At 46.2% G+C, this 26,026-nt stretch overlaps 1 protein-coding gene across 1 annotated transcript in view; it reads left to right on the forward strand.

Annotated features, from left to right (window-relative positions):
• Nucleotides 1–1,912: 1,912 nt before the first annotated feature.
• Nucleotides 1,913–26,026, forward strand: part of LOC106569083 (protein patched homolog 1) — a 32,195-nt gene continuing 8,081 nt past the window's right edge. The window contains exons 1-16 of the mRNA XM_014140071.3: nt 1,913–2,467; nt 4,366–4,558; nt 13,749–13,938; nt 14,038–14,107; nt 14,231–14,322; nt 17,383–17,578; nt 17,702–17,823; nt 19,005–19,152; nt 20,175–20,306; nt 20,442–20,690; nt 20,970–21,095; nt 21,872–22,754; nt 23,707–23,849; nt 24,052–24,232; nt 24,345–24,625; nt 25,781–25,918. Coding sequence (XP_013995546.1) covers nt 2,321–2,467; nt 4,366–4,558; nt 13,749–13,938; nt 14,038–14,107; nt 14,231–14,322; nt 17,383–17,578; nt 17,702–17,823; nt 19,005–19,152; nt 20,175–20,306; nt 20,442–20,690; nt 20,970–21,095; nt 21,872–22,754; nt 23,707–23,849; nt 24,052–24,232; nt 24,345–24,625; nt 25,781–25,918 — 3,291 coding nt within the window. The 5' untranslated portion in view covers nt 1,913–2,320. The remainder of the gene's footprint in view (nt 2,468–4,365; nt 4,559–13,748; nt 13,939–14,037; nt 14,108–14,230; nt 14,323–17,382; nt 17,579–17,701; nt 17,824–19,004; nt 19,153–20,174; nt 20,307–20,441; nt 20,691–20,969; nt 21,096–21,871; nt 22,755–23,706; nt 23,850–24,051; nt 24,233–24,344; nt 24,626–25,780; nt 25,919–26,026) is intronic.

The raw sequence follows: 26,026 nt of genomic DNA on the forward strand, positions 1-26,026 counted from the left end.
CCCTGTTAGTTCATGTGAACTCTAACCTAGTAAAATGTGTGCCTGTCTCCATTGGGCCATATGAAAAAGAAATGCAAGCACGCCTAGGTTTACGATAAATAAACACATGGTCGACTGCAGCACAGCTCAGCTGTCATGTGATGTGTGAGAGTGGTTCTGTACTTTGCAATTGCACATTCAGAACCAGGGCTATGCAGGCATGGCCAGGGCCAGAGAGAGAGCGGTTTATGTTGGGAGGCCTTGTGATGGCAGATATCTGGACAGCGCATGGTCATCTCTGGGGTTTATTTATCCAAGGCCTCTAGACCTTGGACCAGACCTCCCTCAGTTTGTTAGGCTTCAAGGGGCCACACAGGGCAATTCCTCACATTCCACATTAGCTCCAATTTCCAGCTGCCTTTTCCCTCATCTAATTCAACAAATTGAGAAACTAGCTGATCATTAGTACCACCCCTGCCTGCCACCATGATATGAAGTGAATATTGGGCTGAGTGTGTCCTTTCCCACTCATCTCTATCCACGCTCACACAGTATTCTAGACTAGGCACGTAGGTAAATTATATTGTTGCTATTGCACATATATGCTTCTCAAATATCAAACATTTGAAAAGTGAATGTAAATAAAATTCGCAGGCCAATTGTCATCTTGAAGGGCTGGGTTGAAAGTGTTCTAGCTTCATGTTATCCACAAACTGAATTGTTTGCATAAGTTGTATATCTCAGTCATGTAGGTGTGTGCTAATCTATTTAAATGTGAAGTCATTGCCTTCTCAGTTTTTGAACAATGTTCCAAGTGAAAGTATTATAGAGCTGTAGGAAAGTCTCCTTAATGGTTTCATAAAGTGGCAACTATTGCTGTTACACATCCAGAATGCAAGTAGCAAGTTTCTTTCATTTAGCAGTTTGTTGTCCAAGCTTGATACCATATTCATTTGTTGTTATTTCACTTTTTTTGTAATAAAGTGGTTATGAAGACAAGGGGATGGATTTCTTCACTTCCTACTGAATTTTATTAAACCAATACAGTAGAGTACAAATATGTATTTGATGCACAAATCTATACTGTTTATTGTTTTTGTGTAGGCCTGCACCAAGCTGGTGTATACATGTCTATTGTTCACTCTATAATAAACGATATTGCCTTGAGACTCAGGTAAACAATGTTAGAATAAAGTACTTGACAATAGGCTGTGACAGAGAGGAAACAAATAACTACCTGGTTTAATGCCTTACACCAGGGCTAGTAGGCCTACAGCTGTCAATGTTAAAGACCCACACCACACACACTCATCACAGCTGTTTGGCAAACTGCACAGCACAGTGGAATTAAAAATGTGTCAGTAAGTCCTTAGCAATTAAGTATAAATAGACAAGACAACTACACAGATAATACAGTAACAAAGGGATTACATTGTTTAATGAAATAGTGAGATTGGTATAAATTAGTCCAATCAATGAGCAAAGTCAAGCAAATGAATGAACTTTGAAAGTGTGAATGATTAGCTACTTTAAAAGTAACCTTGATTGTAGCACAGTTAATAATACTGAGTTTGTTTATGAAGCTCTTGCCAGTGAATAAAGCTAGTTTAGTACACAATTTAGACTATTCAGTCTTTTTCCCCCTTTTATTTGTGTGAGAAACCACTCTGTATTAATTTATAATTTTGTTTATGTCAGACTGGATTAAATATAAAACTGTGTATGTTGTATCAATATATGGCATGTGTGATTGCTTCTTATAACCGAGCTGAGGCAATTGGGAATGTGCAGAGCAGAGCCGGCAACAGTGTGCTGAGTTTATTGAAAGAGTTCCTCTCTCTGACGCCCCTTCGTTCTCCCCCCTCCCCTCGATTTGAAGGGCTGCCTGGGTGGTCTCCCTCTCTCTCCACTTTGGTGAGCTGTTGCTTAGCAGCTAATAATAGGAGATGTTTGCTAAGTAATTTGCCTCTTCCTTGGCCAATGAGAACCAGATCACTTTTCCACCAAACCACCCTTTTCACGATTTGCAGAGGGGCTAGCTTCTCCAAATGTCACTGCTACGGGATCAGAGGCAGACTTAAATATCTGCTCGAGACTTTACTTCGAAACGTTGTTTTACAAGCTATCAGGACGGATGAAGACTCAAGGATCTATACGGATTTGGGCACATAATGTTGGGATGGAGTTGCAAGACTTTGGCTCAAGGAAAGACTAGTATATATTCTCCTAATTTTTACCCGCTGGATGCGCTAGTATTCTATCTTGGATTATTGTCGCTTTTGCTGAACTCGCACTGTTTCTCTCTTGCTTCGCTCTGTGCTTTGTTTTTCTTGTTTGGACTATGGCCTCGGATCCCAGAGTCCCAGGGGCCGGTGTTTTTGGAGATTTACCCCCAAGTTATACGCGTTCTCCGCCGCAAGTAAACTCAGATCTTCTCCGGAGACCCAGTTACTGCCACGCTGCTTTCGCATTAAAACAGATTTCTAAGGTGACAAAATGCTTTCAATGGAATATACTTTGCTGTTTCATTCATCTTCTCTGTGAATAAGTGCTATGTTTTGGTACTTCTGGAGAAACGAGTGTTACTACCACTCGAAACGAGGAATATTTTAGGGAGTTTTGTGTCCAAATGTGTTACAATGTGATATGCTGCCGTTTTGACATAATATTTCGATTTTACATTGTAACATTTACGAATCACTGGCACGCACAGATTTTAACCTTCGATCCCGATCCCACTATGAATGAAAATAACTATCTCCATTAATTTGAGAAGCAATACAACTCATAATAGTTATTTCTACGTGTGTGGGATCTGTTCAACTCCATTAGTAAGAAGTTAGACTCAGGGTCCCCGTTCTAGGCTTGTTTGTTTAAGGCTAGTTTGTTTGAAAATGCGGTGGGTCTTACAGGAATTCACTGATTAAGTTTTATCTGACAAAGCATCACTGGACCGCATGAACGGTTGGATATGTGTCAAAACTCCTAAGTGAAACCAAAACATCTGTCCAGTGTGTCTGTACTAGACCGGTGACATTGTTTTGTAAAGTTTGAATGGGTATAGTAGACGGTCTTCAGACAGTGTTTGAATTTTAAATGATAGGAGTAGGGCTTGATATAGGAACTGCATATTGTCAAATCCCTGCATAGCCTTTTAGAAGCTATGTAGCTTATTAAAGAAAGTATGGTATGCTACATAACTCCTGACTCAAATGTGTGCAATCTTGTAATCTTTCAACTTCCACTTAAAACTAGGAGTTGCGTTAGTGCCCAACAGCATTAGGTTTCATCGTTTTTACCAGGAGGTTGTTAGGGCAGCTGGCTGAGCATTTAAACATTAAATATAGGAAAAATGTTAGTCCTGGTCAAAATGCACAAAAGTGTTGTCAAATATATAGCCCCTAGTAGACCATAGATACTTATTCAATCCTAATTGTTATTAGTGTATTATATATGTGTGTAATAGGCTACACCAGAACAGCGTAGATTACTTGATATCCCATTTGACAAGTATGCCGTTTTTTTGTTGTTAAATCTGAACCCATGTAACCATAACTGTGAAGTCTTGTGTTTTGACTCCATAGCACACCCCCATGCCCCTGGTGATGAGTGGTAGACTCACCTGGCTTGTGCCAACTGTGAGGGCCCAATCCGAAGACTGGTCATTGCTTTACCCTCTTTGGTGTTGGGCCCTCAATTACCTACCATCAATTAGGGTATCTTCTGACTGGTTATATTCTGATATTCACCTGGTATCTATATCTGACGTCAGTTCAGGTGATCCAATTCACATAGATATGATTTGCTTACAGGACAACTGACATGAAGACATCACTCACGTGTCTATCTAATACAGTAGATACTGAAATGTTGAACATGCCCTTAAGTATGCCACGCTATCACAATCATACTCAGGTTATCTATTTTAGCATTCTCTGCCCTAGTAGGTCATTCTTAGTAATACTTGAAAGACCACTGTATTGATAGTTTATCTTACTTTTATAGATTTTTTTATGTAACCTATTTAACAAGGCAAGTCAGTTGAGAACAAATTCTTATTTACAATGACGGCCTCCACTGGCCAAACCCGGACAATGCCAGGCCAATTGTGCTCCGCCCTATGGGACTCCCTATCATGTCCGGTTGTGATACAACCGGGATTCGAACCAGGGTGTCTGTAGTGACGCCTCAAGCACTGAGATGCAGTGCCTTAGACCGCTGCGCCACTCGGGAGCAGTTAGATACAGTGTCGTCTTCCATTAGTGAATAGTTGTACTTGTCTATGCCATATCCATGCAGTCCATGTATAGCAATATGTTGTTACTAATGTGTAATAACAATGTAATAAAAATGTTTTCTCTCTCCATGTTCCTCCTGTCTCTTTAGGGGAAGGCTGTGGGTCAGAAAGCCCCGTTGTGGATTCGGGCGCGGTTCCAGGCTCTTCTCTTTTCTTTGGGCTGTCACATCCAGCGACATTGTGGAAAAGTCCTTTTCATTGGACTGCTTGTGTTCGGTGCCTTGTCTGTGGGTTTGCGGGTTGCTGCCATTGAGACGGACATTGAGCAACTCTGGGTGGAAGGTGAGTCAGGCGTCCAGTTTCGGGGTATGGTTTGAGGTGTTGTCTGGGAAGGGGAGAGAGAGGGCTATTCTTCTGCCCAAATAAACTTGTTGTAGACGTTTTGCCATCCAGGCTACTGGAGGGGGGCACAATAAACTGTATGGGTGCTGTCTGACTGACTTCTTGCATCAGTATTTTTGCTCTAGTTTTTTGGGAGGCGCTGCTCTTTAGTTGTTATTCATGATTGGGTGGTGGATACAAAGAATTTGTAGTTTTTTCTTGAATTTGACCATAACTTAGTCATTTTTGTATTGAAAGTTATTTGAATGTATTCTAACCTCCGCACCTTTGTGTGTTGTTTGCTGATGGCAAAGTTGCTTTGCAATGGGAATGGAGAGTAGTTCAAGAAATTCCAACTTTATTGCATACAAGGAGCTCGTGTTGTTGTTCCTTGCACATGCAAGCCTTCTCTTGTTCTTCTCATCAGCCTTGTATTGTTTGCCATGGTGGTTCCATGTTCCATGTTTTATTTGAGGTCCTTTCTGTGTGCAGGCTGGGTTATCTGTGCATATTCGGGCAGCTTTATTTGGTTTTCACACTGCCAAATTCCTTTTAAGCCCTCTAGGCTTTTGCCGCACTCCTGATCCCAAGAGCAGATGGGCTGTGTGAATCGTTAGCCATCTTTGAGGCGCTGACCCTCCCCCCTAGCTCTCTGTGTGGTCCTTAACTATTCTTGGATTCCATTCAACAATAAAGGCACCCCCTTTCCTACAAAAAATAAGTGAATACAGCTGAAGTTTACCCACCTGTTTTGCACACTCTAAAAAGAGTCACAACAGTTGTAGTACACTCTTAGAAAAAAAGGGTTCTGTGGCTGTCCCCACAGGAGAACCCTTTTTGGTTCCAGGTAGAACTCTTTTAGGTTCCATGTAGAACTCTTTGTGGATAGGGTTCTACATGGAACCCAAAAGGTTTCTACCTAGAACCTAACGGGTTCAACCTGGAACCAAAAGGGGTTCTTCAAAGGGTTCTCCTATGGAGACAGCAGAAGAACCCTTTTGGGTTCTAGATAGCACCCTTTTTTCTAAGAGTGTATAAACACTCCCTTTATTCCTTCCCAAAACTTTGGCTGGGAAGGGCTTAGATGTTGTCAATTAAATGCTTGTGGTCTGACACACTGTGTTTGAGTTTTGGTAAAATTGGTGAAGCCAAAGATTTTCAGATTTGACTCATTCACTTGTCAGATTGTAGTTGAGTGGAGTCTGACTCACAAACAAGATATGAAATTATCGCAGTGCAATTTGTCATAATCATAGTATTTTGTTCATGTACTGCTGTGTATTTCATACACATTAAAGAAGCTAACCGTTGGTCTTCTGAAAGGAGGTTGTTAGATAGGGTTTGTTGTGCCTAATCATGGAGTCATTCTGAGAGTGAAATACCCAAATGCTGAAAAGGAATGCTGTTCCTTTAAGAGGCAGTGCCCATGTTTCTAAAGTTTCTGCCTGCGTTGTTTCCCCAATAGCCCATTGACAAAGCTGCTCAGAGCTCAATGGAGAGTAAGTGGTTTGGTAACAAGGAGAGGTTGGTTCTCACACACGCACACACACAAACACACACACAGAGAGAGAAACACATGCACGCATCGCTCTCTCTCCCTCTCTCTCACTCACACTCGAACACATACACATGCAAACATAAACTCTTTCGCAAAATAGAAGAGATATATTTCCTAATAGGACAGAGAAGTGTATTGCTCTCTAAGAAAAGATGAGATGAGTGTCCAGACAGCATCATTTTCTATTAGTAGCAGGCAGAGCAGTATGTTTTTATTTTGAAGACAGGCATGTTTAAAGCTACTTTATAAATCAACAGCTTACGGTTGGGACTCAAACTTTCAAAATAACAGGTGTTGCAGGCTTAGTATTTTCTCAATAGAGAACGTAAGTCTATGTGGTCTTCTTGTCAACACATGCAGAGGTGTATTCTGACCACATGAAGGATGAGGGTGCTGATATGAGGCCTCCTGGGCTCACACTTGGCCAGCTGGGAGTGCCTGGGAGCATATGCTTCCCATCATATATCCTCAGGCCATATCTGTCTCCCACCCCCACCCAAATGTCATGTTTGCCACCTAGCTAGGGTAAATGACCTGCTGTGTGTGATGTCAGACCACCAGGCTCTTTTTAATTGTTTCCTCTCGCCTACCCTAACCTAACCTTACCCTACCTTACCCTAGCCTACCCTATACCCTACTCTTCCTAGCCTACCCCATCCCAACCTAGCCTAGTTTTCCCTACCCTAGCCAAGGATAATGTGCTAACACTTGGGCCATAGGACTGTGGAAAATAATGTTTTGGAGAGTATTTGTTTTCTCAACCTGATGCAAACCCTCCTGTACAGTGTGTCACTACAGCGTTAGCTGGGACTAGCTTGTCTGTTCTGAATGTTGATGGGATTCTGGTGGTAGTTAAACCAGTAGTTGGTGCCAGTCAGAAACATATGGGAGAAGGTGTAGTAGTTAAAAACAAGGTACCTGTTGTGAAAGGTGTTCATACTGTATGTAGTTATGACCGATACTAGTTCAACTGTTCCGTCTCTAGGTGGGTAGACTCATTAGACTGGTTGGCTAATACAGACAGAGTGCAGAGTGATAAAACACACTAAACACACTACATTTTTTTTGTCAGTCATGTTGTTTTCTTTTGGACATTTCTTTTATGAAGTTTTCTACTGCAGAAGCAATGCAGAGCAAGAAATAACACAGGAAAATGGCCTGGCAGTCATGGGTGGGACCAGGGGGAGAATGTGACCTAGAGTGTATTGTCTCGAGGAAGAAAGGGGGGTAATAAAGAGGTGAAGTGCAGGCAGATGAGGATGGGGGTGGGGGAGCATTAGGGGCGAAGGTTTTAGGGGTATACACTTTAACGTTTTCCCATTCCCTAAAAACAACAGTGTGGCCTCTTTCTCAGGACACGTTTCTTTCACCAGTTCAAGCAGGACGTAGAAGAAAATGTATATTTGCTGGGTAGGGAGTTGTTTTTTCTGGAAGTAATATAAGCTTAGCTAGCGTTATTACTATTGCAACAGTCATGTAGATTTCCCAAAAGGTTTGATATTTGGTAGTGGGTAGAATTAATACCACCAAAGAGCACCACAACGTTTTGAATAGTGCATTTAGAGTGGGAAATAAAGGTTTACAAGTATGTACTTGTAGGCTATCCCACATTAACTAAACCCATCCTTCTTGACACAGTTTTGGTGATCTTGACAGACATGTACACACAGACAAGCTGTGCAAATATTGCAAAGTGCCAGCCCGCCATATGTTTTAGAAAGAGACTGTGTAGAATGGAGGAAAAGAACATATACACAGCATGAATGAGCTACTCCACATGGCGAGCAGTAGGTACCTTCCAGAGCCCTAGCAGCACAAGCCAGGCCTTTCGGAGGGGAACATGTGGACGTTTCAATGTTTGGAACAGTTATCTAAACAAAAATGCAAGGTAAATGCTATAATTCATCAGAAAATACAGTCTTCCAGTTCAGGGCCTGCTAAAAGAGAAAGAAAGCTCTATGAGGCATTATTGGAGGTGAATGGAACGCCACAGTTCCCCAGCTAGATAAATAAACTCCAACTGCTGAGCCTCAGACCTCACCAGTAGAAAGAACAAACAAGGCCAGAGTCAACCTGGGTCAGTTGAAAATGTTTATTTCAACCCCCCCACCCTCTCCCTCCCTCCATTCATCCCCCCACCACCTCCCACCAGTCTGCAGTCCTCCAGCCTCGGTCCTCTCCTCACGGAGCAAACACATGAGCTGAATACTTAACTTCACCAGATCCCTCCATTACTGAAGTCGCCATTAACCCTCCACTGTGTACTGATATTAATACACAGTGCTAATATCCTTTTTGGATATTTACAGTATTAAATCAGTGACTCATACAGCGGTGTATGTTTTCCCATGTTATGTGGTGTTTAGTATTCTAAGGTATATAATAGAGACGAGATTTTATGGTACTTGACTTTTTTACATTTACAGTAGTGCATTACATTTCAGCACTATACGTAACCGTATACCTGTTTAGCATCCTGTATTTGGTGTTGCTTGAAAGTCACTGTAGATACTGGGTCCATTTTTGGGGAGTGCTGAAGGACTATCTCTGTTATAGGAAGCACTGGCTCACACATCTCCTTTACACTCTCTGTGTTTCTTGCACTTTGACAGTTTTTATATCATGCCAATTAGAGATTGTTCTCCTTGGTCCACTTTAAATAAAGTTACACCAGTCACCATTTTGGGTAGAGTTTGCCTATTTTCTTCTTACACTATTTGCCCCCTCTGGAAAAAGAAGAAGGGAGAAAAACATTTTCTTGGTATTTGGGGGGAAATAAATGGTGCTTGGGCTCAATAAATTCATTTCTAGGCTGAATGAGACCAGCAATGTGGAAAAATTTTGCCTTTCACCATTGGATGAATGTATGTTTCAACCACACATTAAGCTGCATTAGCAGCCAGTGGAGTGCCTAATGTGACTATTTTTCACAGCAGCCAACACTGGGGATGATTAGCATAATTAGTACAGGCAAGGCTATACATATGGAAATAGCAAGTGCCTAACTGCCAACACCAGTGGAAATGTATGTCAATGCTGACAGAAGTATCAAGATCTGAATAGATTGTAACTGAAGCTGATTATTTTTGCCTTTTACTTTTGATGGCATTTTTACAGTTTTCCCTCTCAAATTGAACTTAATTTGTCATCCTCTCACTTTTTTTTGAAGGAATACCTCAAAATGTCCTTTTCCCATCCTGTCCAATTCACACACTCTCCCCCTCAAAAACGGACGCACAGACACACTGTATTTCTATAGGTAAGGTAGAAAGCCAAGCCCCCCACTCCCGCATTGTTTTATTTGCTGGGAAAAAGTCTTGGTCCATTTGCTTTTGTTGTGAAATTTCCCTCTTTATTTTTTCCTGTTTGTTGGGAAACATCTGAAAGAAATTCAGGAGGGGAATGACAAAAGCCTGTATTCAATCTCTTCTGCCCTGCCTGGATTTTCTCTGTATAAGGAGCTTCTCCATCTGCTAAGTAACACATTGGACTGGGATGGGGAGGTGCTGCAGCACTTGGTAAAGGATGGCCTATTGAAGAGAATGGCAATAGAACTGAAGCTCGATTTCAATAAAGACTTGTTTCGCTATGCCAGTCAGGGCCAAAATCTATCCCTCTGGTTTTATAGTGCATGCTTTTTAAAACCATGTTAAATGGATAACAAAGTGCAGGGAATGGGCAAGATGAGGGACTGACAGTTCCTAAGCAGAACCAGTCCAGCAAAGTCTATTTTCAGTGTGAATGTATAAGTGAGGGAGTGGGTGAGTGGCGAGGCTATGTGTGCATTTGAGTTTGTACATTTGTGATTTTGTGTACTGTAATCTGTGCTACATTACAGTTAAAGCATGGTAAAGCATGTCTCTTTCAGCATGTCTCTTCCTTGTGGGACTTCCTCCAAAGCAGCATGGATCCTTTCAGTGGCAACATAATCCAGCTAATCTGGCCCACAACACTTTGAAGGTGGTCTCTGCTAATGGAGAGTGGATCTGGACCTAGAGCTAACATGTGAATGGTGTTGCTGCTGGTTCAATCCTATTTGCTAATTGTTTCAACAGTTGTGTTTTAGTGATGGCGCCTAACAGCCTCTGAGCCAAGCTGGAGAAATAGCTAGGCTACTTGTGTGAGACTACTTCCACATTTGATTGGATACATTGTGCTGTCTGTGACCAACAATTTTGGAAGATACTGTTTGAGTTTGATGGCAAATGTTTACAATCAGTAAACCTGTGCACTAGTATAGGCAGACAACATAGCATACAGGCAGACATGGAGAGGAAATACATTGATACAGTACAGTATGGCAACGGATCCCATACACAGACAAAAGCTCTTGAGGACCACCATTCACAGAGTCTGAGATTTTCTTTTAACATAAAATATCTTGGTGGTAAGATTTAGTCAATTTTAGCAGTGAATGTAACAAATTAAAGGCCTATTATTAATCTAAACATTTAGCGTTATGAAAAGTAATGTTAAATTGCTTATAATACCATTAATACCTCCACCTGTTATTCATTTTGGATGACAGGTTGGGAACCACTGCAGTATGGTAAGGGAAGGAAAGGGGGATACCTAGTCAGTTGTACAACTGAATGCATTCAACTGAAATGTGTCTTCCGCATTTAACCCAACCCCTCTGAATCAGAGAGGTACGGGGGGGCTGCCTTAATCGACATCCACGTCTTTGGAGCCCGGGGAACAGTGGGTTAACTGCCTTTCTCAGGGGCAGAACGACAGATCTTTACCTTGTCAGCTTGGGGATTCGATCCAGCAACCTTTCGGTTACTGGCCCAACGTACTGGTGTCTCCTGTGGTCTCCCGAGGTCTGTGGGGCTGGGCTAGACTGGGTGGTGGTGGGCTGGACATGAGGGAGATTAGAGCTGACAGGGTCCAACAGTGGTCTGACACCAAGGAGCAGGGGGCTACATCTCCTTGGTTAATTACATGCCACTTTCTATACTGCCCACTGAGAGGGGAGCTAGCACTCGCACATACACACACATCCACACCAGACTGATAGGCCTGCCTGGCCCTGTGTCCGGGCTTTGGGCGGGAGGCCTTCTCCCTGATACCTGCTACCATTGCCTGTCTGTCTCTCTGGCCAGCCCCAGCCTAGTCTCACTGAGATGCAGTGAAAACCCCATCTGGGTGGAGATTAGCTTTAGCATAGGAATGGCTATTGCAGGCAGTCCTCACTCCAAAATGTCTATGCTATAAAAAGGGTTGATTGATGGATCGTGTCCCTGCATATGCTTGGAAGATGAGATGGACCATAATTGTGGATAATTGGGCTGTATGGGGATGTCACCTCCGGGGGTTGATGTGAAAAATGGAAGAGAGGGAGAACAAATGGAGGTGCTTTGTTTGGAGCGCAGCATCCTGAGTGGCTTTGTGAAGAAGTATGAGCTCCCTGATCTCTTCTACCATGTTATGTTGATATTATTTACTGTTATCTTATTTCCCCGTCCAATATGGGATTGTTGAAGGATAACTACGTGTTACGTTTTGACAGTCTCTTCATGAAAAATGATCTGGGCCTAATGCTTCACATGACCCTTCACATGTGATTTCGCTCCACTTTTAATGTCAATACATCAGATAATCACAGGCCCCAAAATCCATACACTTTCCTCAAACTTTTCTGACTGCTTGGTGAGAAGTATTTGGGCGACTGTCTCTTTAAGGGCTGTTGGTTGCAGGCCGAGCGGATAGGAGCAGAGCGGAACAGCCTCCATCTGGTGAGTGGCGGAGCTCTCTCTCTCGGAGCAGAACAGTGACTGAGTGGCGAGGCCGGGGCCCAGCCGGGGCTCTAGTTGGGTGGTCCAGATGGGCGGAACAAGACACAAATAGCTATAATTTACTTCAGGAGCCCTGTAATTACAGGCCCGAAGATTGAAAATCAGTTCCTGTAGATGCCCCCAATGTATTAAATATGAGCAGAATGTCTCAAGTGAAACAAAAGTGTCTGTTCTTAAGCGTGCTTTGATTCTGTGAATTCACAAAGTCAACGTAGGCTATGAAGGCTAGAAGAAAGCCCAGAAAGATTTTCCAACCCAGTTAGAATCTAATCTTACACTTCGAGAGCCAGGGAGAGGATCGTTTTTTCTTGTCCCTCAATTAGAGGAGCTGCGTCTGGATTGGTTAAGGTGGTGCCAGGAAGAGAGGGAGAGGGGGAGACAGAGGGAAAGAGTGGAAGAGAGAAGCTGAGAGGCGAGGTGGCTACAGTGAGAGCCAGCCTCTGCAGGATTGTCATGTAGTGGAACACGGAGGGGCAGACGGCCCACTCTGATCCAGAGCGGTGCGTTTCATGTGCCCTTGGCATTGCCGCAGATACCCTGCTCACTCTTTTCAGAGCAGCCTCTGGTAATTACGGGGCTGGACTCCAGAGTTTCCTCTCAGGGCTTTGATGCTTTCATCCCGGCTCTGCATACCAGATCAACAGCATTTCTGCCTCGTTGTTCTCTCCCATCCAACCCTGCCACCACCTTTATCTCTCTCTCGCTCTCTCTCTCTACTAGAATCTCCCTCTCCGTCTCTGATGGGTTAGTTCTGGTAAGGTGAAAGTCTGCTGTAAGAAATCGATGGTATGTTGTGCCTACGTTTTGTACTGAAACAGTCTGACTAGGCTAGAGGCTGTGTTTTTGACTGTTGTCAGTTTCTTACATGATCAGGTCCCAGGTGAAATAGACTGTGAAACTAGGGATGGTGGTGCTGCCATTCCGTGCCGTGTTGTTAGTGATGGGGTTTGGGCACCAGGGCACAGTGAGGAGGAATTCCCTAACAGGACACATCTGTTTCACAGAGGGAGCCAATGAGAAGCTTTAACCAATTTCTCTTGGCTAGACGTTTTGTGTCTGAAGTGCCTTCAAAACCAACACTGGCAAGGGCGTTGGCCGATCTGTGTTCATGTGTATGTGCAGTGCATATGTGTACTACACTCACAATACTCACGCCACAGTTGTTTCAATACAGGGATCCAACTCGGAACTTGTGTGTGTGTGTGTGTGTGTGTTTGCGTGTCTGCAATGCTTGTTGCACTAGTGTGATTATAATATGAGCTGTGCATAGTCATATCCAGCAGATTTCTCTCCCAGTATATCTCGGTCTCTCCACCCCCCCCCCCCCCCCCCTCCCCCCACCCCCCTCTCTCTGCTGTGGGTCTCTGTATCCTTTGGACCTGTGCCAAGGACTCTGGTTTGAACTACACAGCTATTTAGAATCCAAGTCTTGGGGAGTCGGAGGAGGGTTGGACAGAAATGTGAAAATTAGAAAAGCAGCCTAATTAGTGGCTTTTTTTCCCTCTACCCTGGCTGCAATTAAATTAAACTGTGAATCTTAAAAAGCTTCATATCTATCCCCAAAGCCCCCAGAACTGTACACTCTGTGGACCTTTCTGTGCTTCATTCACTCTGTTGATTGACGTTTTAGCTTGCATCATGCTTCCTCTGCAGTGGTAATGAGGGTCAGTTGTCTTGTCAAATCACAGCGCAACGAAGAGAAATAACCCAATCGCTCTTATATATGTGGGAGATGAGATGAGTCTTTAACCCAATCCCCCCTCTCCATTTCTCTTCTTCTTCTTCTCTCTTCTAGCCGGTAGCCGAGTGAGTCGGGAGCTGCGCTACACCAAGGAGAAGCAGGGAGAGGAGTCTGTGTTCACGTCGCAGATGCTCATACAAACCCCCAAACAGGAAGGAACTAACATTCTGACCCAGGATGCTTTGCTGCTTCACCTGGAGGCAGCGCTCTCGGCCAGCAAGGTCCAAGTGTCTCTGTTTGGGAAGTAAGTAGACCCATGGGTCACTGGGGATTACCCTACAACTAAAGAAAGGGGGTTGTCTGTGGTCACATATCTAACGTTCTGTATGTCTTCTCTCCTCAGATCATGGGATCTTAATAAAATCTGCTACAAATCTGGAGTCCCTATCATAGAAAATGTCATGATTGAAAGGGTAAGTTGAAAAAATGAATTTTGTTTTGTCCATTGCGATCACCATGCATGGTTTCGGTTAAGGATCTGTTTTATGTACTTTTGATAGTGGATAATAACTGATGAATGTATCCATGTTTTGCAGATGATTGACAAGCTGTTCCCCTGTATGATTGTTACCCCACTGGACTGTTTCTGGGAAGGTGCAAAGCTCCAGGGGGGGTCAGCATACTTACCGTAAGTTCCATAATATTTGTCCTTCAAATGGTGCAAATGATTTTCTTCCATATTACTTGGAAATACAGAATGTTTTTTTAGTGTTTACACAAATCAGCTATCTTGAATCCCAGTATTAGAGTTACGTTAGGGCCCATGTCCAGCTAGCTTGGCCCCTTTCACCTTATTTTTACGTTGGGTTTGGCAGGGGCCAGGGAATGTGGCTTGGCTACAAAATCTCAATTGACCTCCTGGTTCTCACACACTCTTCTTAACAAGAGGCTTTAGTTTGGATCCAATACAGTGGCAGCAGTAATAACCTACAATGGTGGCAGTAATAACCTAACATCAAGCTGTGACTAAAGAGCCGGTTAGCCCTGTTGTTAGGAAGAGGCCTACTTCAGTTGTCACCTATGCTTCTCCTGTCGTCGTAGCTCTGAGTAGGCTAACACACACACACACACACACACACACACACACACACACACACACACACACACACACACACACACACACACACACACACACACACACACACAGTCCCCCAGCCGAGCAGGGGAAGGCCCTCATGGAAAGGGGACAGGGGGAGGGAGGGAGGGAGGGAGGGAGGGAGGGAGGGAGGGAGGGAGGGAGGGAGGGAGGGAGGGAGGGAGGGAGGGAGGGATGGCTGCTACTGGGTGGGTTGGTAAAGGGGGGAGGGGAACCTTTGGGTCAGACAATGGTAAGCATTCTTTCAGTTTACGAGTGAGTGTCCATCAGTGAGGGGGCCCTGGAGGGGGGCTCAGCTTTGTCAGCAACGGGTAACACTGTGCATTCTCATGGTAATCGCCCGGGCTCCGAGCTGTAAGTTGTCCAACAAATAAAATGGGCATTATGCAAGTCTTGGTCCCCAAAGAGCGTACAAGAAATGAACAGTGGAGTTTGGTTATTTTAAGATGCTTTTTACCATATTCCTTGCGGGGAAAAAAATCCTAAAAGATAAGTATCACACTCTAAATTGATATTTCAATAACTCCAATTGTTTTCACTTTCCGCATATCAAATATATTGATTATAAATTCAGGTAAAACCAATAGTTCAGATTGAGGGTTTTGAAAATAGTTTTTTGCAGCCACAGGCGTGCACATTGAACAACAAACAGTGTTTTCTCCATTCACCTGGCAGGGAGCTCTCTCTCTGTCTCTCTCTCTCTGTCTCTCTCTCTCTGTCTCTCTCTCTCGCTCAATTCAATTCTAAGGGCTTTATCGACATGGGAAACGTATGTTTACATTTTCAAAGCAAGTGAAATAGATGTTAAATAGAAATGAACAGTGAACATTACACTCATAAGAATAGAGTCATACAGTACATTATGGCTATGTAAAGTATTGTACAAATGTGCACATAGTGGAAGTACAAAAGGGAAATTAAATAAACATAAATATGGGAGTTGTATTTACTTCTCCTCATGTAGTGTGAGAGGAGAGAGAGGGGAAGGGCCTTTGATGATCACAGATCCACAAGTATTCCCCTAAATCACAGTGTTGAAATATCTTCTTAAAAAATGTCTGTGTTGTTATTTATTTGCCATTTCTTTTTGCTGCGCTGAAGAGAGCTGGGGGTGGCCTGGCCACTGAGGCTAATGTCCCCTCTAGCTTCCGCTTCAGTTCAGCCGAGTTTTTTAATGCAAAAAGAGGGAGAGAGGGAGAGGGAGAGAGAAAAAAACTTGAGAGAACAAAGAGCAGCAATCTATGGAAAAACAAAAGGGCCTAGGCCGGTTCACTCAAGCAAAAAATAGCAGATAAAGGAGCCTCTCTTTGCAAGCAGGAGCAAAGGCGCTTGGTATGTGGGAATGGGAGAGTAGCAGCTTTATTTGAAGCCACTCTCTTCATGAATCATTGGAGTGAGGTTGGGCCCAGAGTTAGGACACTTTGGGGATTCCTTTCTCTCTCTCTACCAACTCAAGTAAATGGCCTCAAAGTTTTTAGATTCTTTTATTTATTTATTTAAAGCATTTACTTTTTATATGATTGGTACAGCATTATTTTATGACTTGTAATGGTCTGAGTTCTTGTTTCTTGTAGATTTTTTGTTGTTGAGTAAAATAATACAATCGACCATGTGGGTTATATATATATATATATAAATGGTACCATTTTAACACAGGAAGGAGGGAAAAGTAGAAAAGGTTCTGGCTGCTCCAGAAAACTGAGACATTACGAACTTACGGAGCCGAGGCCATTTCTGGTTGTGTGGTGTATTATGGGTATTGTGGTAGAATACAGATGTTGCAAGGGCAATCCTGTAAAGCAGAGGATGCTTCCTCTTGACAAGTACTCTCTTTGTACTGGTGGGAGCCACTGAGTTAGCGCACTGTACAAAGTTTACTTGGTACAGCAAAAGCTGTCAACTGACACCAAGCATTATCCCTCAGGCCACATAATTGCCTGCTCTTTGGAGAAAATTATAAATGTAGCATGGAGGAGGACCCAGAGGCAGCAGCAGCGAAAAGCCTCAGGATTAGGCCTTTTGAAAGGCTCTGTGAACATCACACCACTAAACAGCGTGAGAGGCAGGCAGGCAATCAGCCCAACAGAGAGAGCACACAGACAGACTCCCTGCTCAGCTCTCCCACCAGCCAGCCCTCTCACTGCTCCACTGCAGCCTTATCAAGATGTTTAGAGGCAGAGGTAATTGTTATGACTCAATGCACAAAGTTAAGAAATAGGCGCGAGCAGCCTGACGCCGGGTTTTTCCCTCTGCATTGTGGCCCCGTGTAACAGGATAATAAACGCTACTTTATAAACGCAGTATCTGCAGCTCCTCTTCCCCAGGGAGAGCCCAGCAGACGCAGGGCAAGATCAGAACCAGCCAATAGCATACAGGAAGGGAGATGGGGAGGTGTAGGTACGGTGGCATGGGTGCAGCTGGAGGAGGAAAGGAAAGAAAAAGGGAGGGGCAGAACGTGCTGCAGAAAGAGCACAGCTGAACTGGACTTAACAGGACTGTATATAAAGTGACGTAGATTGCTATGGCCATGGCATCGCTCTACTGTGCCCTGCGACTCCCACTGAGCCTGTATGTTGTTGTGTTCCTCTACAGGGGGATGCCGGACATCCAGTGGATGAACCTGGACCCTCTGAAGCTGATGGAGGAGCTCAGCCAGTTCACCAGTCTGGAGGGCTTCAGGGAGATGCTGGACAAGGCCCAGGTGGGCCACGCCTACATGAACCGCCCCTGCCTGGACCCCAATGACTCCGACTGCCCCCTCAGCGCACCTAACAAGGACCTGAGAGAGGTAGGCTGGTTCCACTCCCCCCCCTCTCCTTTTAAAGAGGAGGGTATTTTTGTGAGCCCGATGTGCCTGGTTGTTAAATAAGCTAACTGTTAGCTCTGCCTGTCTGTCTCCCTCCCTCCACAGAGTCCTGACATTGCTGGGCAGCTCCAAGGCGGTTGCCACGGCTTCTCCAAAAAGTTCATGCACTGGCAGGAGGAGCTGATCCTGGGCGGTCGGGTCAAGGACACCCAGAATGCTTTGCAGAGGTGAGAGCGGGAGGGGGTGTACACCGGGGACAGGGGGAGATTGAGGGCGAGGGTAGTGAGGGCCTAGCTAGCACTGAGGAATGCCTCTGACTCCTAAGAACCTCACACATCTGAGGAATGCCTCTGACTCCTAATAACCTCACACATCTGAGGAATGCCTCTGACTCCTAATAACCTCACACATCTGAGGAATGCCTCTGACTCCTAATAACCTCACACATCTGAGGAATGCCTCTGACTCCTAATAACCTCACACATCTGAGGAATGCCTCTGACTCCTAATAACCTCACACATCTGAGGAATGCCTCTGACTCCTAATAACCTCACACATCTGAGGAATGCCTCTGACTCCTAATAACCTCACACATCTGAGGAATGCCTCACATGAAGCAGGATCCGTTTCCTCCTCTGACCCCTGCGTAGGACAGACCAATTAAACATGATGGACAGCCACATAAACTAAGGACAGATTTGTTGTGGAGGAGAGTGGGAGAAAGGTAGCCTGTCCTTTTAAGTCAGAGAAAGGAAAAGGGGACACCAACAATAATTCACAATACAGGGGTGTACCAGGATTTATAAAACATCTTGATATACTGCCGTATGTGTGAGACATGATTCCTGGGTTCTTTTGAGTATTCTGAATACTTTCTTTCATTTCAATTTAATTTAAAACCACAGCACAAGTATGAATGGAGTGACAGTGTTGGGCCACTGCCCGGATCACGACCCTGGCAAATCTGGAGGGAAGGGATACAGTCCTTTAAAGCCACAGACTTTATTCCATGATTTGATTTACGGTAATCTCAATCACATTTTTACCCCAGAACTCCCACATCGGTGCCAAGTCGCCTTCAGGGCCATCTGTGCTCGCTGTGGAAAGGCAGCAGGACACCTGCTTTCCCCCGTTCAGGCGTTAGAGCCTGAGAACACTATCCAACAGCTGACTTCTCCACCCACTTACACTGTATACAACCACCTTTGGGTTTATATGCCACAGATCAGAGTATGTAATATCTATGACAGCCAAGACAGGAGTCTCTTGACAGGAGGACTCCTAAGGTTCCTCTGTAGTATTTGGGGGGGGGGGGGGTTCTGAATGGGGGGAACATGACTCCTGTGTGTGGCTTGAGCTCACTTGGCCGCAGGCATCTGACTGTGTCTCTCTCTCTGTCTCCTGCAGTGCGGAGGCCCTCCAGACCATGTTTCTCCTGATGAGCCCCAAGCAGCTCTACGAACACTTTAAGGACGACTATGAGATCCATGACATCAACTGGAACGAGGACAAGGCCACCGCCATCCTGGAGTCCTGGCAGAGGAAGTTTGTGGAGGTATGTATGGGTCAAAAATAGTGCACTAAGTAGCACACTATACCTGGTCAATAGTAGTGGACTTTATAGGGCGTAGGGTTCCATTTGGGACGGAGCCTATGTTTCTGGCCCCTAGCTCCCCCGCCTTTGCCACCTGCACCTTTCACCAACCTGTCTCGACCCATTTGAGTAATATGCCGGCAAATAAGAAATCAGAGAGCAAATCATAGTGCGTCCTTAAAGTTGGCCTCGGGTTGGCTTGTTTTTCCCCTTTTAAGTATGAGTCATCCAGTTTACCTGCCACATGCATAGAGGAGGGGCTTTGGCCCAGGGACTGCAACGTCTGCCTGAATTCCATCAATCCTCAGCTGCCTAGTAAACGGAGTCCTCCGAGGAGGCCACTGACAGACTCCCAGTTATAGGAACAAGCTGTTTTTGTGATAGCTGACACCCAGCATGCTGACTGAATGGCTGGGGGGTCATGCCTCCAGCAATACCAGCTCGCAGGAGAGGAAGAAAGAGGGAGAGGAGAGAGAGAGGGAGAGGGGGGAGAGAGAGGAAGATGAGAGAAAGAGGGAGAGAAGAGAGAGAAGGAGAGGAGAGAGAGATTGGGAGATGAGGAGAGGGGGATGGTCACTGTAAAAACAAAGTGCAGGGTGTTGGGTTCCCCTAAGGTTGTCGGCCATTCATGTTGCTGATGGAGTAGCTTGAGAGACCATGTGATCTCATTTGATCCCTCTGACCTTTGCTCTCTGGCATCTGTGGTCATTATTCCTCAGTTGTCAAGCTTCATAGGAGCTCAGCCATATCTTGTTTGTGTGTTGTTGATTTAAAATATGACGTCATCTTTGAAGAATACATTGTTTGTATGGGAGAAGAATGTCAGGGGAGGAATTTAAGTGTTAACTGACATGACCTCAGGAGCCACAAACCAAACTAGGTCACTACTACTGGCGTACGTAATATTTTTTTTAAATAAACTGTACATTCTCTTTTTGACCCCTAACCTGTATTTAAATAAAGTTCTTTTATTTTCCCTCCAGGTGGCTCATGGCAGTATCCCCCAGAACTCCACTTCAGAGATCCACGCCTTCTCCACCACCACCCTCAACGACATCATGAAGTCCTTTTCTGATGTCAGTGTCATCCGGGTGGCTGGAGGCTACCTGCTCATGGTAAGTAGTAGTAACCTACTCTCGCTACTGTAGGTTCATCATAGATGTCAGTGGTTCTATACTGATTCCTTTTTTCCTGTGCTGAGTTCAAAGTTCAAACTCTCACCCTCTCTCTTCTCTCTCGTCTTAATCTAGCTGGCCTACGCCTGTGCGACCATGCTCCGTTGGGACTGTGCCAAGTCCCAGGGGGCCGTGGGGCTGGCTGGCGTGCTCCTGGTGGCTCTGTCTGTGGCAGCTGGCCTGGGGCTGTGCTCTCTGCTGGGCCTGTCCTTTAACGCTGCCACCACACAGGTTCTCCCCTTCCTGGCTCTGGGGATCGGTGTGGATGACATGTTCCTTCTGGCCCACTCCTTCACTGAAACTGGCATCAACATCCCCTTTAAGGTAAGCTAGCTACCTTCCCTTCCCCAAGTCCCCTAGTTCAATCACCTGTTGACCCACTGTAACCTGGTACTTAGTCTCTGTCCCAAAAGAGAGATACCCTTTTCCCTATATAGTGTACTACTTTTGACCAGCCAGGGTTCTGGTCAAATGTAGTGCAGTATATAGGGAATAGGGTGCCATCTGTGATGCATGCTTAGCTATGTTAGTTAGAACGACAACAGTTACTTATATTCTCTGGCGTGTCTGGTATTAACTGTTGGCTGTGTTTTGTCCCTGCAGGAGAGGACGGGGGACTGCCTGAGGAGGACTGGCACCAGCGTGGCGCTCACCTCCATCAACAACATGATCGCCTTCTTCATGGCAGCCCTGGTCCCCATCCCAGCATTGCGCGCCTTCTCTCTGCAGGTACTAGACTGTGCTGTATGCCTCACTGTGTTTACACTGCCTAGCTCTGCCATGGAACCAGTAGTGCCAGGCACACACACCAAGGGAAACACACACACACACACCGAGGGAAACACACACACACACCAGTGGGCCGCAGGCCTCTGCCACAAAGAGAAAGAAAAACTTTTCAGAAGTGACATTTATTCAGAGGGGGATCTTTGTTCTTTTCTCTTCCTCTTTTTATTGCTCACTGCACCTACAGTGCCAGGACAGGCTCCCCCCCCTCTCTCTCTCTCAAGTGGGGAGGGCAGGGGGGAAATAATCAGAGGAGGAGTGGATCAGTATATCACTGGGCCGTCAGCCTCTAGCTCTGTGATCTACCCGCCTCCCCCTGGGTGGTCCGTGGTGCAGTGAAACCATACCGACTATAATGTCAGCCCCAGGGCGGTAGAGTAGGGAGGTAGGAGGGGTCCTGCACAGACTCGCAGAGAGAGCAGCAGCAGCAGCCTTGCGAGTCCCCTTTCCTTTACCTCAGTTCCCTGGCTTGTTGACTATTTTCGCTGGTGATTTAGGGAGCGCTTTTTTTTCTTTCTGGGACTGAATCCGAGGCACTAAAACAGCAAGGGAGCTTGAATGTAGAGCCCTTTTTTTGTGGAGCTCAAGCGGCAGCTGTGGAGTCGGGTGGCGGCGTGGAGCGATGTCGTGAACAGGGTTGGCCCCTCTCCTAAACAGTATTTCTCTCTCTCCTTTCTTTCTCCCCCTCCTTCCCCCTCTCTTTCTATCTCTCTCCCTAGGCGGCCATTATTGTGGTGTTCAACTTCGCCATGGTGCTTCTTATCTTCCCGGCCATCCTGAGTTTGGACCTGCACCGTCGGGAGGTCAAACGTCTGGACATCCTGTGTTGCTTCTACAGCCCCTGCTCCTCCCGGGTCATCCAGATCCAACCCCAGGAGTTCTCCGATGCCAACGACAACACCACCCATAGCCACGCGCCTGGCGCCCAGACTACAACGACCTACACAGGCTCCACCATCACCACCAGCACCCAGATCACCACCACCGTCCAGGCTTTCACCCAGTGTGACGCTGCGGGCCAGCACATAGTCACCATCCTGCCCCCCACCTCCCAGATCTCCACCAGCCCTCCATCTGTGGTGGTGGCCACCTCCCCCGCTCACCCTTCCCCCACCGACCCCTACGGCTCCCAGCTCTTCACCCCCTCCAGCTCCACCCGGGACCTCCTGGCCCAGATGGACGAGTCCAAGGAGGCCAGGGAGTGTGTTCCTCTCCCCTTCTTCCGCTGGAACCTGTCAAGCTTCGCCCGGGACAAGTACGCTCCTCTCCTCCTGAAGCCAGAGAGCAAGGTGGTGGTCGTGGTCCTCTTCGTGGCTCTGCTGGGGCTCAGCCTGTACGGAACCACCATGGTCCATGACGGACTCTACCTGACCGACATTGTGCCCCGCGACACCAAGGAGTACGACTTCATCAACGCCCAGTTCAAATACTTCTCTTTCTACAACATGTACCTGGTGACCATGGACGGCTTTGACTACCCCCGCTCCCAGCATCTCCTTATCCAGCTGCACAACTCCTTCACCTCGGTCAAGTACGTGGTGAGGGACAGTGACCAGCAGCTACCCCGGATGTGGCTGCACTATTTTCAGGACTGGCTAAGAGGTAAATACAGGTTGCCTAAAGGAGACCTTGTTTTATTTCATTCCAGAAGCCCCGTAGTGATTCTGTTATTAGGCCTAGTCAGTCAGTGTGTTTGAAAAGGAACTCTGTTTGTGGATTCTTGCCCTGGGGGTATAGCGATGTAGTGATGTCAGGGTCATTAGAGGGAGAGGTTGGTTTTTGATGTTTATCTTCAGTGTAAGGACGAGGGTGGAGGATGGGAGGTGAATAGGAGGTGAGCGAAAGCCTGCAGCGGTGAAAGTTCACCCCCATCCAGCAGGGCTGGAGGCTAGATGATGTAGAAGAAAGGCCAGAGGTTATCTCCCTCACCTTTTGGCCTCTTCCCTCTGGCTAAAATATTTTGGAGGTCCTAGACTAGTCATGAGGAAGTATTAAGCTATGAGGCGAATCGAGGGTGGGCCGCGGGTAACCAAGCTCGACAATCCAAAACATCAGAAACTGAACTCTTCAATCGATTGAGAACTGGAGTGACATAAAAGACTCTCTCTCTCTCTTCCACTCCTCCCAGGCTGTCCTTCCATGCTATTTCCTTTCTAGTCAGGTTCTCCCTGTAATTAGAGAAAGGCTGTCGAAACTGGTTTTTAACTGCCGCCAGACTTTGTCATTTAGAAAACACGAAAGGCTTTGCTGGTTAGTTTATTCAGCCCACAGACATATTAGGAACAGAGATGCGTGTTTCTGGATGTGTTTGTGTGTGGTTTTGTAGGAGGTTAATGTTCAGAACACTCTGTAAAACGTCTCATTTTACGTAGATGACTCATTCTAAACGTACCATCATGTTTTCACTACTCTAAAGTATAACTCCTGGCATAGTGCTCCAAACATCTCAGCTTATGTTGTGGCCCTGTCAGCTGTATAATATAATAAACATGAGAATGTGGTGGTGGATCAGATCGGTCTAACCCTGTGCTCTCCTGTGTTCTCTCTCCTCTAGGACTGCAGGCTGCCTTTGATGCAGACTGGGAGGCAGGCAGGATCACCTGGGATAACTACCGTAACGGCACCGAGGATGGTGTTCTGGCCTACAAGCTGCTCATCCAGACCGGCTCCAAGAAGGACCCCTTCAACTACAACCAGGTGTGCATAGTCACAGTACCATGCTCCTACTGCGTTCGATAGAACTCTGTTCCCCAGGTCTCCCTTGGGGAAAAGGTTTTCTGACCTCAATGGGACTTCCTGGTTAAATAAAGGTTAAATGTAGCTTGAATATATTAGATGGTATAGTCCCAGTCCTGCTACTGAGAATGCTAACCCCAGTCCCTCTCTATATGTCTAAAAGCTGACTTCGCGTCGTCTGGTGGATGACGACGGTCTAATTCACCCAGACGTCTTCTATATCTACCTGACTGTGTGGGTGAGCAACGACCCTCTGGGCTATGCTGCCTCTCAGGGGAACTTCTACCCTCACCCCCGTGAGTGGATCCATGACAAGTACGACACCACCGGAGAGAACCTGCGCAGTAAGTCTCCCACTAGGCCTCTCTTTGAATTCACATGAAAATGCACCTTTTTTAATGAAGTTTCTACCATGAGCCAAGGTCATATGGTCTAACCTCTCGTGGTGTATTGCAGTCCCTGCCGCAGAGCCCCTGGAGTTTGCCCAGTTCCCCTTCTACCTGAACGGCCTGAGGCAGGCATCCGACTTCATCGAGGGTATTGAGAGTGTGCGCACCATCTGCGAGGAGTTCACCCGTAAAGGCGTGCTCAACTACCCCAACGGGTACCCCTTCCTGTTCTGGGAGCAGTACATCGGCCTGCGACACTGGTTCCTCCTGGCGGTCAGCGTGGTGCTAGCCTGCACCTTCCTGGTCTGTGCCATCCTCCTGCTCAACCCCTGGACCGCTGGCATCATTGTAAGTCCCATCAGCTCAGCCCCCCTCTCCTTCTCTTTCTCCTTCTCCTCTTTCTCCTCCTACTCCTCCTCCTCCTCCCAGGCTTCCCTCCCTCAGCACAGCTCAATAACCCTGCCACAGAGGGAGCGGAGGCCCCATCTCTGGGGAGGGCCCTTGGCGTGTTGGCCAGAGGGTGCTGCTCACACCCCCCAGGCCTTTGTCATTCTAATCTGTTCTGGCTGGGTTTAGAAAAGGAAATGCAAAGGAGCTCTCCTGAAGACTTTACCTCCAGCTCCCTTTGTCAAAAATTGGGGACAGGACGGATCTGCCCAGTCGCGACCTTGGCCTGCTAAACCCATCCATCAGGCCTGGGAGGGAGACGGCCTGTCAACTCAGCGGCTGGGAAACATTTCACAAAGCCTGGTGGTGAGGGGAGGGTCCCTGGGCCGCCCGCCTGGTCAGACCGCACTGAAGGGTGACTCTCGTGACCGACCATTGGGGCTGTAGTGGCACAATTCAGTCAGTGTGGCACAAGTTTCAGTTGGAATTGGAATGTATTTAACTTCTCTATTTAAGTAGTCAGTCCTACTGAAAGACAGACGGCACAATCTTCAGCGAGAGAGAGAAAGAGAGAGAGAGGGGGGGGGGGGTCCTTTCAAGCCTACATGTGCACAGTCACATTGTCTCTCTTCAAGCTTTAGCCTCTATAGTTTCACTGCCTATATGTGGCCATGCAATAAAACAGAGTTTTATCATTTCCAATTTAACCGTGACCAAATTGGGACCCCTGCCAGCATCAAAGGTTCACGAGGCTAAGGATTTTCAAAGTCCTCTCTCTCTATCTTGTTAAAAAATAGGGGAATATAACCCCGAGAGAGGGAGCAGCCCGGGAGGGTGAGGAAGAGGGCTAAGGAGAGTGGGACTAGGGCCTGAGTGTAATTTGATGTCATGCAGATGACAGTGAGATCCTCCCAAATGTAGGGTCAAATATTCTGTTGGGTAAGACTTAACTCTTACTTAATAGAATCATGGAAATAGGCACTGAAGGTTGTGGGTGCAAGACATGCTGTGAAAATGATATCTCTCTAACATTTTTACCTACTCTTTAATGGATGTGTTTCATTGTGACTCCAGAGTTTTAGGCAGTGTCTAATCAACTCGTGTTCCTCTACTCAGGTCTTCATCCTGGCTATGATGACGGTGGAGCTCTTCGGTATCATGGGCCTGATCGGCATCAAACTCAGTGCCATCCCAGTGGTCATCCTCATCGCCTCCGTAGGCATCGGCGTCGAATTCACCGTCCATATCGCACTGGTAAGCATTTCGCTGCACCTGTGATAACATCTGCAAATGTGTGTATGTGACCAATAAACATTGATTTGATTTGATTTTGGTAAGGATTTTTCCTCCCTCACTCTATGG

This window comes from Salmo salar, chromosome 14, assembly GCF_965601325.2.
Source record: "Salmo salar chromosome 14, fSalSal1, whole genome shotgun sequence".
NCBI classification, from domain to species: Eukaryota; Metazoa; Chordata; class Actinopteri; order Salmoniformes; family Salmonidae; genus Salmo; species Salmo salar.